The sequence below is a fragment of the Nannobrachium achirus genome (genome assembly GCF_963921795.1).
Source record: "Nannobrachium achirus genome assembly, chromosome: 4".
In the NCBI taxonomy this organism is placed as follows: Eukaryota; Metazoa; Chordata; class Actinopteri; order Myctophiformes; family Myctophidae; genus Nannobrachium; species Nannobrachium achirus.
Window position 1 is genome coordinate 60,567,175 of NC_137813.1, and position 12,841 is coordinate 60,580,015.

The window sequence follows — 12,841 nt, forward strand, 5'->3', positions numbered from 1 at the left end:
AATCTATTACTTTTCACGAGTATACTCGTGAATGGCACCATGTAATCCTTGAGTATTTTTCACGAGTATTCTCGGGATTGGCGCAAAATGAGTTAATACCAAGTGAACGCAACACATTGAAATAATGCTGTAATTTATTTCAATTTAAGTAAATCATGCGCTTTACTTTTCCTATGTGCCTGTACAGTATATAACTATTCCTGACTGAAAATGCACAATGCACAGAACATTCTAACAGTGTGTTCTTTAAGTTGCAACATTAGGTAACACAGCTTGGTTCACACGTTGTCTTTATCCCCATATAATTGTGCATAGCCTACATTGTTTTTGCTTTTGCTCCACTTTTGCTTTGGCAATGGACGTTTTCACATGCCAATAAAGCCCCTTTGAATTTAATTGATTTGGAAGAGAGGGAGACGCACGCACACACTGAGTGTAAGAGAGAGAGAGAGAGAGTAGAGATGAGACGTTCACAAACAAATCAAGCTTTTTGAACGGCTCTTTGAAATGAACGATGGGATCCGGTTCGAAGCAGGGAGTCGTACCTTTCTAATGAACAGTTGTGGGAAAAGTACAAACATTCTTTAATTATGTAAAACTATCAATACTGCACTGTAGAAATACTCTGCCTCAAGTAGAAGTTTGGAATTAAAATGTACTTGAGTAAAAGCACAAAAGTATTGGTATCAAAATGTACTTAAAGTACCTATAGTAGAAGGTCCTGTTTCACATGTTTTCAAATGAATAAAATGTAGGAAAAAGCATTTGAAAATAGCAGATCTAAAGCTTGTGAGCAGTAGATCGGCTATTTTCAAATGGCAGGTATGTACCTATATTGTCCGAAATAAATGTATACAGGGTTGAAGTGATTTGTAAAATATAATCAAAATCCACAAATAACCAGAATCTAAATTGAGCCAGTCTTTTGAACGGCTCTTTGAAAGGAACGGATACCAGAGATCCCGGCTCACTTCAAAGAGCCATAAATCCCATCTCCAAGTAGTAGGGAGAGAGACAGAGACAGAGAGCCAGGGACGTGCTGGCCATTGGGAAAAGCGGGACAACTCCCGAACGGCCGGTTCATTCCCGGCCGGTCCAGGCCGGCCATTAGAAGAAAAAGAAATGTCGGCCTTCGTTCCATTTTGGGTGCTGGGCGCCCAACAAAGTAAATCGTCGTATCTCCAAGTTTCAAATTTGTACATTTTTTCGCAAAGCAAAGCCCTGCTTCATCATAGAAGGCTGTCGCACAAAAGTAGTGAAAACAGCCGATCTACAAGCACGCAACGCCTCGCACCGCGAGGCGTTGTGTGCTTGTAGATCGGCTGTTTTCACTAGTTTAAATCATTTTTAAAATGGTTTTGGACGTACAAGGTTTCCACCCGACAACGACGGAATATAACTCATGTAATTGGCCCACTGGCTTGTCACTTGTCATGATCTGAAATGGCAAATCTTTGAGTAGCAGCAGCACTATAGAGAGAGATCTCTCTCTATAACGCGCAATGAGGGCCTCTCCAACTCTTTTTCCCGGGCTGAATCAGGGGCCCAGCACGTCCCTGTAGAGAGCACATCCAAGTATCTCTCAGGGTGAGATATGGCCTGCCACACCGACTCGTTCCCCCCCCTTCGGCTGGGGATCCAGATGAACTCGGTCACCCCGCCAGGGGCGTCACACCAAATTCTGGGCCCTGGGTACAAAGGATTCACTGCGGGCCCCCCATGAATGTTAACTATTGAAAAATAGCAGATATACAAGCTCACAGCGCGGCACCGAGTGCCGCGCTGCGAGCTTGTATATCTGCTATTTTTGAAAAATCGTGAAAATGTGTGCATGTTTACGGGGATGATATGTATTTGGCCACGGACCCCGATCTCAAAATATTTAGTTCCAGGGACCCCCAGAAGAAAAAAATTTGAGTGAGAAATGTTCGCTTAAAAAATACATATATTCAATTTTTTCCACACATTTTCACAACTTTTCAAAAATAGCAGATCTACAAGCTCGCAGTGTGGCACTCGGTGCCGCGCTGTGAGCTTGTAGATCTGCTATTTTTCAATAGATAAAGTTATTAGGGCCCCTCCACCTTGGGCCCCGGTAACTCAGTCCCACTCTCCTACCCCTTGTGACGCCCCTGCACCCCGCTGGCTGCATGCAGGAAGGGCTGAACGTGTAAGCGTTTAGCATTACAATAGGCTGAACATTCTGTTCCTGCAGACACCGCTATAGTCACACAACCCAGAGGCCACCGATCATTGAAGCCAGCCCTTCATGTCCAGTAGCTCCCATAGAGGTTTACGCAAAGCAGTGGTTCTCAACCTTTTCAGGCCGCGACCCCCGAAATAGTCATATTTTAACTGGGGACCCCCCCCACCCTGACAAGCACTAAGAGTTGAGGCATTACATTTTGTATATCACGGTTCTGTTCAGGGACGTGCTGGCCATTGGGAAAAGCGGGACAACTCCCGAACGGCCGGTTCATTCCCGGCCGGTCCAGGCCGGCCATTAGGAAAAAAAATAAATTAAATGTCGGCCCTCGTTCCATTTTGGGGGCTGGGCGGCAAAGTAAATCATCAGTGTCGGGCAGAAACCCACTCAATTTTTATTGATTTTTCCACACAAACAAATAAACCATGGCATCCATCATCTCTTCACATTAATCATCATACTGTTCATATACAGGATTTACTTTTTTGTCCTCTTTTTTTTCTCTCTTTTCCTTTTCACAAGTCCATCTTCATTATCATTAGAACATTTCCACCATCTAGTGTCCGTCGTTATGCCTTTTGTCCTTATACTGGAGAGTTAATCACATTTACATTCAGTGACATTATACACATCTTATTAATCATCTTTTGTTCAAATAATTCCCATAATATTAACCATCAGTTATTCACTTAACTCCCCTCATCTGTTCTACCTGTCTATGTCCAATATAATGTTAGCATCCAAATGTCATGCCATACAACAAAAAAACACAAATATTCACGCACTCACAAATAAACTAGACTAATCACACACATACACAAGCACACACTCGGGACTTCCACCTAGGGGCGACTACCCCCTACCCTCTCTAACTAAACTGAGGGGCTTGTCCCCATCTTGGATAGGGCCCCCTCTCTAGATCTGAAAATATTCCCTACTCTTGGGTCCTTCCAGCGTCTAGCCAACTACACAGAAGAGTGAAAAGCATAACAAAAACTACACAATCCCCCTAAACTAAACATCCCCTCGTCGGTCCCGTCTGTCATTCAATTGTAATTCTATTACAACTCTAGATTCCCCTTGTCCTCTCTTTCCCATAACGTGCGGTGCCCGCACTCACTTTTTGATCTGTTTTTGTCTCTTTCTTTCACTTTTTTCACCGTTCCACTTTTCTCTCCCGTCTTCTTCCTCAAAACTCGCTGCCATCTCTCTATCTCCTCCTTCCTCCGTCTATCCCTCTCGTCCATCACCGCCTCGCCTGTCGTCTCCGATCCCGTCTCCAGCGACACCTCCACGTCCACCGCCGCCGGGTCTGCATCCCGTGTCTGTGTTGGTGGTGGTGTCCTCTGCTGGTAGCCTCTCGCGCGGATGTCTCGTTCTGCTTCTGCCGCGGTCTCATACGTCTTCACTCCGTCATCCCAGTGAACCCTCAGCTTCGTGTACGGCGACTGGAACGAGATCTTTTCTTGTTTCAGGATTTTCTTCAATGAGACATATTCTTTTCTTATCTTAACAACTTCTGGTGGGTATTCATTATCAAAGCCAAGGCGTTTGCCCGCCACCTTTATTTCCTTTGCCCACAGCTTCCTAAGCACCATCTCCTTGGTGTCAAACTTATGAAAGTTTATCACAATAGAACGGGGAGGCGCCGAGGTATCCTGTGGCTTTCGAGTCGGTGCACGGTATGCTCTTTCAATCTGGAGCTCCGTCTTCTCCGGTAGTTCGAGCTCAGCCCTTAGCATTTGTTCCACGTAGTCCACCATATTCGACCCCTCTTCTGCTGTTTCTGGGCAGTTAAAGACTCGAATATTATTGCGCATTTGTCTCGATTGAAGGTCCAGTAGCCTTTCCTGCAGCTTTCTCGCCCGTTCCTCCAAGTTCACCACCACTTCTCCCTTCTCGACTCGCCATTCCTCCGTCTCTGTCACTCGGCGTTGTACCTCCATTATCTCCACTCTCTGCGCCTCCGTTTCTCCACTTATTTTCTGCTTCTGTGTGTCCATTTCTTGGCGCAGAGCACTTATTTCGTCCTGAATTTCTTTCCTGATCTCATTCTTCAAAGTCGCCATTTCTTGTCTGACTTCTTGTTTGAAGTCTTCCATGTTCTTCTTTATATCGGCGAGGCTTCTAATTACCTCCTTTAGCTGATCCTCCATCGCCATTTTTGTTTCTTCTCGTCACACACTTTAGAGTCTTTTATACGTATTAATAGCACCGCTATGTGTCTCTTAATGAATCTAGAGTTGTCCTTGTATCTCCCTCACACTTTCTCTTCAACTTTTTTTGTCCTAAATGCACTTTAGTGAGGTTTATATTCCCGACTTTCAGGGAGCTCGTTTTCAACCTACTACCTCCTCCGCCATCTTCCCGGAACAGATCGGCTGTTTTCACTAGTTTAAATCATTTTTAAAGTGGTTTTGGACATACAAGGTTTCCACCCGATAATGACGAAATATAACTCATGTAATTGGCCCACTGGCTTGTCACTTGTCATGATCTGAAATGGCAAATCTTTGAGTAGCAGCAGCGCTATAGAGAGAGATCTCTCTCTATAGCACGCAATGAGGGCCTCTACAACTCTTTCCCGGACTGAATCAGGGGCCCAGCACGTCCCTGGTTCTGTTGTGAAAATAGCCGATATATACCCGGCTATTTTCACAATTTCTGCCTCTAATATTTGACAATTTGGCCAATGTTTAATTTGTCATTTTGGAGGTATTAAAAAGTCCTTAAAGGGGAAGAACACCCATTTTCAATATTGAACTACGTCATTAATATACCTTAGAGGAGTTGTGTGGAAATAGAAAAATCAAACCTCGGTTCGAAGTGGAGTGGTGAATCTGAGCAGCGTGCGTGCGTATGTGCGTGCGTGCGTGCGTGCGTGCGTGTATGTGTGTGTGTGTGTTGAGTCAGTGTGCCTGGCCTGCACAAAACAGCGCCCCTCCTTTAACTAGTGTGTTGTGTGTGGCCACTCAAGGTATTGCCAGGCTACGGACACGGCCAGCCACCCAGCCACCCAGCCACCCAGCCAGGGACATACCCACGGATATACCTGACTATTGGGAGTGCTTTCACCACTCCAAAAAAAGTTCCCCCCCTTCTGTGTTGCCTAGAACTGGAAGATTGATTTTGGGGTTTGTATTGTAAAGTGCAACGGTGTGATGTCATCAAGTTGGGGAAAATGGGTGTTCTTCCCCTTTAAATTGTCACTTTAGAAATGTGCAGATGCCCGCTATACACTTAAACTTTATGCTGGTTTGTTTACTGTTGAGAGCGAAAACAACGTTTCACATTAAGTTAATCATTTGGGGACTTCCCAACATAATTTGGGGGGTCCCGACCCACAGGTTGAGAACCAATGACGTAAAGCATTGTGCACTTCCAACATAATACATGTGTAGGAGAGACGTTTTCAATGCATGAACTGTCTTTACATCTCTGGGATGTTTGCTAATGCATTGTTTTCTGTTCTGTTTTGCTTCTTTCAGACCACGGAACAGAAAACCAAAGGTGAGTCATCATCATCATGGTGAATTGTATGGCTTCTATACGCATGATTGACACTTCAAGTGGTGGCCTTTTTCACGAAATACGTAACAGAATAAATGTGCCTGCAAGGCTAAAGCAAAGCCTCGCTCTCACGCACGCATGCTGTGTCCTGGAGGTTATCTGCTGTAGACATTAACAGGTGGGGCTGTATACAGTATGTGAACACAGATGTCACACTCAGTACTATAGGACATGACATGCAGTTGAACCGTGAAGGAGTAGTTCACCCCCACCCCACAACAATAAATCTTATTTTCGTATCAATTACACACCCCACGAAGCCTTAACTTCATGGAATTCTTTTGTTTGTTTTTGTCACATTCCTAGTTAAGCCAATAATTTGAGGACCGGTGGGGACTCAAAAGCCCCTTTTCGTCTGCAGTTTTAGCACCACACCACACCACACCACATAAAAATATCTACATTTTCCATTACAAAAAAGTACCCCTATCGGTAAGAAACAAATTGACCCTTTTAACTCATTGAGTGCCAATCCCGAACTAGTTCGGCTTTATTATCGTATCGCAGAGTGCCGATCCCGAACAAGTTCGGCTTTTTTTGGACCCCATCAAATCTGGTGAACATGATTTCAATCGCGATTTTGCATGTTCCACCCCCATACAACCCCATCTAACATACAGGGCAGCCATGTTTGTTTACATAACATGTAAAACATAATGGCGATTATCTCAAGAATGCCTGAACGGATTTCCAATCGGATTTTTTTGTTTGAAAGCTGTGAACAAACTGCACAAATCCACTCCAATGCAATCCAGGATTGCATTGGATTTTTTAGAGCTCATTCTTCTCTGTTTTTTTCCCATGCATGAGGTGTGCAAGGTTTAATCATGGCTAAGTTGACGAAAATAAGGCTTCTAAAATGCTTGGTAGCCAATAGCTAACTTCAAGCTAACTTCATCCTCTTCCTGTACATGCACAAAGGAAAGTGTTCAGGCAAGTCATGGCTGCAGGGCTTCTGCATATACCAGCATATCTCTATGGGATTTTCTATGGCCACTGGGCGCCCTCTAGTGGTGAAAGGGGTGGCACTAAATGAGTTAACTGTGATTATAAATTTATAATACAATATAAATTTGTATTACAACTATCCTAAATATAATGCACTGTAATGGATTATAACTGTGATTATAATACATTATAAAGTATTAATGTATTACTATGATAATTAAAATACACTATAATAGATTATAATAGTGGTTATAACACAATAGAATCTATTATCATTTATTACAACTATATCCTGGTGGTCGAAATGAAAAGTCAGTGAGTGATCAGTCATTATGAAGTGTTTGGCTCTATTTGGCCTAGCTCAGACCTACTCTAGAGTGGATACTTGTTAGTACCCTGTTTAGTACCACTTTCACACCACTCTACCCAGGTCCTTGTAGTGGAAAACCTGGCACAAGTGGGCGGTGTGGTGTGGAGTGGTGTGGATTTGGGCCAGTGGAAAATGGGCTAAAGAGTCTCTTACCACCCAGGCCACAATAGGCGATGTAAATGGCATGAAGCTGCAGACACCAGAAGTGCTGCGGTTAACGGAAGTTACGTCATGCGCTGCAGTCTTCCGGTGAAATTCTCCCGGCGGAAGTAGCACCGTTTCATGCCGTTTCAGCCTATGGTCGTAACCAGGCTTTTCTCTTCGCAGATGAGTAAGCCTGGCTACGCGAGGCTAGTCTCTTACTGAGTCTCCTATTGACCGATGACCCGGCCATCAAATTATTGCCTCATGGAAATGTGACAAAAAAACAACGAAATCTCAGTGAATTCAAGGCGTGATTGATAGATAGAACCACTCCTTTGAGCTGCCGGCTTACAGGAGGTCCCTTGGGTTAAGTCTGGGTGTTAAGGCAGGAACACACTGTACGATATGGAAGCGGTCGGGGACTCATTGGATCGTTTAAGTATTTCACACTATACGAGCGAAAGACGATCTTGCGTCAGATCCGTAGTTTTGTCGGCGGGCGCCAGAAATGGCCGTGCTGAGCATAATCTGAGGAAATGTCTTGCAGTGTGTATGAGCCCGTATCCCAGTGGTTCTCAACCTTTTCAGGCCGCGACCCCCAAAATAACCATAGTTCATCACAAGTCCAGCCTTTATTTAGAGGCAATTTAGAGGCAAAAGTCCATTAATACAGCATATGACAATCACAAGACTTCAGCCTTGTCTTCCCTCATGGACCCATGGCCTCAGTCCAATCTCCCTCTCACGAGAAAAATCCCTCTCATTCACAGTCCAATATTTGCCATAACATATTTTAGACGTATAAAAAAAGTCCTTCAATTGTATCTGCACAACTTTGGAAATGTGCGGATACCCTCTATTCAAACTTTATGTTGGTTTGTTGACTGTTGAGTGAGAAAACAATGTTGTACATTAAGTTAACCCATTCAGGCCGGGAACACATTTTGCTGTTTGGGAGGGGCTTACAGTACATGTACAGTATGTAGCAACATATTTGTTTTGTAGGCTAATTTCTGATTTAGCCCTATTCTATAGGTTAGGCCTAAATGGGTTAATCATCTGGGGACCCCCAAAATAATTTGGGGACCCCCCTGGTCAACCTGTGGGTCGAGAACCACTGCCTTATCCGATTCAACCGCCGACTCTTTTGTGACGCGTCGCTCCTCGAGGGCAGATGTGTCCAGAGTAGCTCTCGCAACAATGACAGTGAGATACTCGTTTGCACTAACTAGCATTGACTGCTATGGTCTCTTTTGCAAGACACTTTATGTATATATACTTATATATTATTCGCCTCCTCTATTGATGCACCTTCTCTTTATTGGTACTGTACTGCTCTTGTCTTTGTTTTTTGTTTTTTTTTCCCCTCTTATGTATCTTTTCTTACGTCTCTGTAACTTTGTAAATAACTGTATACTGCTGTGCTTCTACTGGACAACTGAATTTCCCCCTTGGGATAATAAAGGTATCTATCTATATCTATCGACTAGTCTGGGATCACTTCACTTTTCGAGGTTTGATCCGGACGGGAGAGGAAACCACTTTACGTCATGTTGTAGTACTCAAAGGACTACAATTTGCCGGAACTATCAAACCGGATTCAGTTTTAACCCAAAATAATTCCCCTGCGCTCAAGAACATACTTTTAGGGCCTACCTAATAAACTCCTTGATGCGGCGTAGTTTTGCTTTTGAAAAAAGTTGTTTGGGATATGCATCTTTTATTCCAACTCGTAGTGACTGGCAAGACTACACTAGGCTACTCGAGCATTGTAATAGGCAAAGCCACGCCGCTTCTTCGGCTTGTGGTTTCCACCCAGACCGGATCAAACCGCCCGTTGTTAACCCATTTAGAACGGGTACACATTTTGTGTATCATTATTTTATGCTTTAACTATTGAAAAATAGCAGATATACAAGCTCACAGCGCGGCACCGAGTGCCGCGCTGCGAGCTCGTAGATCTGCTATTTTTGAAAAGTCGTGGACATTAGAATTTTGACCCGATTCTATAAGCGTCTTTTGAATCCTTCTAATTCTAGGCCTAAATGGGTTAACGATCACCAGGCTTTCCCCCAGAAAGCCTGGTGGGCGAGGTTAACCGCCTACGGCTCAGTGTGTGAATGGACTCAGCGGTCAGCGAGTGGGCGGTCAGCGAGTGGGCGCGCTGACGATGCTTCGGTTGTCGAGGATGGAGGAAAGCCTCCACGCTCTCCCTGGTGTTTATAGAGTGGAGACGACAGTCAGTGGGATCACTGAACATAGTCCAGTCAATATAAGCTAAAAAAGGGGTTTGACCCAAAATAAATTGCAATAGTAATCATTCAGGGTTTTTTTTATGATCCTTAGGGTCATCCAAAACACATTGTCCAAAATATTCTTAGTGGATCAAGGTAAATTCAAGGGGTTCAAGTTTGGGTCCCTTCACTTACAATATACAGGAAAAAAGACCCCCTTTAAGTAGCATGTGCAGGGTCTAACTAGGGGGTTTTCATGATTCTGATCATCATTCATGATCCATTGTAAGAATTTGTTTTGCACAAAAAACATTCCTCTGGCCAAAAGCGGACCCCAAACACTATGGTGTAGTGATGGTTTAGTGATGAATCATTACTTCACACTTTTGTGGGGTCCATTTTTAGCCCGAGGAATGTGCAAAATAAATGGTTGCAATGGATTCAGAATCATGAAACCCCCTATTTAGACCCCTCACATGCTACTTAAAGAAGCTTGAACCCCCTGAACTTACCTTGATCCACTAAGAATATTTTGGACAATTTTTAACTTGTGTTTTGGATGACCCTAAGGATCATACAAAAAAACCTTGAACCATTACTATTGCAATTTATTTTGAGTCAAACCCCAGATTGACTGGACTAAAACCAGTTCATTCATTCTGTGGTTTTTGTATTCTTTTTTATTGGCGCCTGAGTTCTAAATGTTCACCGGTTCGAACTTGAGACGATGTCTCTTTCCTACCGTAGTCGTGTAAACCAGTGCTTCTCAAAGTGGTGTCCAACTAAATGTATTAACTTGGCTTTTTAGAAATAGCAGATATACAAGAAAAGTGCAAGACTTATATGGTGAAGAAGTGTGTGCTTCCTAGCTGTAGCTGTTAACGAACACACAGAGAGACAGACCGAGGTGGAAAAGGTACTAACATGTCTTACTTGAGTAAAAGTATCAATACTACAATATAGAAACACTCCGTTACAAGTAAAAGTCCGGAATTCAAAATGTACTTGAGTAAAAGTACGAAAGTATTAGCATCATAATGTACTTAATATATATTATATATAAATATAAATATTATATATAAATATTTTCAAACATTTTGTACTTTTACCTTTGGTACCCAAAGGTACAAAATGTTTGAAAATAGCTGATCTACAAGCTCACAACACGTCGCGATGCGACGGATTGTGAGCTTGTAGATCGGCTATTTTCAAATAGCCTAGGTATAAAATATGGCTAACGTCGTAAATGTTTTATAATATTATAATTTATATCTGCAAAGTAATTAGTAACTAAAGTTTTCAAATAATTGCAGTGGAGTAAAAATACAAGATTTGGATCCGAGATGTAGTGGAGTGGAAGCAAAAGTATTGGAAATACAATACAAAGTACAGATGCCTCAAAAATGTACATAAGTACATTACTTAAGTAAATGTACTTAGTTACTTTACAACACTGGACAGACAGAGACAGACAGAGACAGACAGACAGACAGACAGACAGACAGACAGACAGACAGACAGACAGACAGACAGACAGACAGACAGACAGACACACACACACACACACACAGACAGACAGACAGACAGACAGACAGACAGACAGACAGACAGACAGACAGACAGACAGACAGACAGACAGACAGACAGACAGACACACACAGACACACAGACAGACAGACAGACAGACAGACAGACAGACAGATCTACTATCAGAGAGGTTAAGGCTCCATGGAGGTGCAGGCAGATGGGATAACAGAGCTTATGTCTTGGGTTGGGAGGGGAATCTCCTTAATGCTTCTGGGAGAGCTTTGCAGACCTTCCTGCTGTTTGAATGGCAGTGGAGGAATAGAGGCGGCGACGGAGGAGTGTGTGTCTCTGCGTGAGCCAAATTCCAACACCCCAAACATCTCTGCTCTCTCGCTCGCTCGCTCGGGGCCGATGCATACTCAGAGGTGGAAAAAGTACTCACATTTTGTACTTGAGTAAAAGTATCAATACTGCACTGTCGATGGACTCCATTACAAGTAAACGTCCAGAATTCAAAATATACGAAAAAAGTATGAAAGTATTTGGCATCGAAATGTACTTGAAAATAGCAGATCTACAAGCTCACAACGTGTCGCGATGCGACGCGACTCAAGTAAAGTACTCAAGTAAAAGTGCAAATACCTCAAAAGTGTACTTTGTTCAGTACTTACGTAAATGTACTTAGTTACTTTACACCACTGTGCATACTCCCACTTTTAGAGACAAATCTATTTTGGTTCGGCCCTGGGGCGGCAGTGGCTCAATCTTTTTGATTGGGTACCGAGTTTACCGGGCCTTGCATGGTTTCACCGTTGTTTGGACATGACACGTGTGTTTATATAGCTCCTTCATCCAAAGCGCTTTACAGGTGTAAATTACGTTCACATTCACATTCACACACAAACGCACTAGGGCATTCACCAAATATTCGAATATTCGAAAATCAAAGTCACTATTCAACGTTGTTCACCGAAGCTGAATATTTGCTTTTTTTTTCTTATTGTTTTTTCTCTTTAAAAAGATATAGTTTATAACGCTTGGCTAGATAGGAAGTCATAAGAATGAGTTGTCAATGCCCCTGGTGGATGAATTTGTTTAATGCTCTATACCAGGGGTTCTCAAACCTTTTTAGGCTGTGACCCCCAAAATAAACATAGTTGAACTGGGGACCCCCACCCTGACAAGCACTTGGAATTGTAGGTATTACATTTAATGTGACTCGGTTCTGCAGATAAATATTGTGAAAATAGCAGATCTACATGCTCACAACGCCTCGCGTTGCGAGGCGTTGTGAGCATGTAGATCGGCTATTTTCACAATGTTCACCTCTTGCTTACTTAATATTTGACAGTTTGGACAGTCCTGTCGAATATTCGACTTTTCGAATACTTTGAGGTAGAATAATTAGAATACTAAAAATCACTATTCGTGAATGCCCTAAAACACACGCACGCACGCACGCACGCACACACGCACGCACACACACACACACACACACACGCACACACACACACACACCGATTTCCGTCTTGAAAAGGAGTCCGCAAGTGATTTTCCGCAGCCCATTACAGTACATTACTTAGTGGCGTCGCTGTTTTTGACGGCGTGTAACCTCCGTCTAACTCTCCCGTCACACCTTCTCAGTCATACGCCTCTGCGCCGCCCTGTTTATTTCATATCCTTCGCAAGGACAAACACTCGCACGCTCGGGCCATCCCGAGTGATGTTCTTAATAACTTTGTTAATATTCAGCCGTGGCGCGCGCCGATGCGGCGTGGACCGCAGGGCGACTAGGAGGAGTGCAGGGCTCGCACGGAGGCCCAGGGAGACTTTGCATTTCTC

At 43.4% G+C, this 12,841-nt stretch overlaps 1 protein-coding gene across 1 annotated transcript in view; it reads left to right on the forward strand.

The window, feature by feature from the left end:
- The window catches only part of LOC308284185 (uncharacterized protein), a gene marked incomplete at its 3' end in the record, with an annotated part of 97,317 nt that overhangs the window by 37,321 nt on the left and 47,155 nt on the right, over window positions 1-12,841 (forward strand). The window contains exon 3 of the mRNA XM_080724736.1: window positions 5,695-5,716. Coding sequence (XP_080580862.1) covers window positions 5,695-5,716 — 22 coding nt within the window. The remainder of the gene's footprint in view (window positions 1-5,694; window positions 5,717-12,841) is intronic.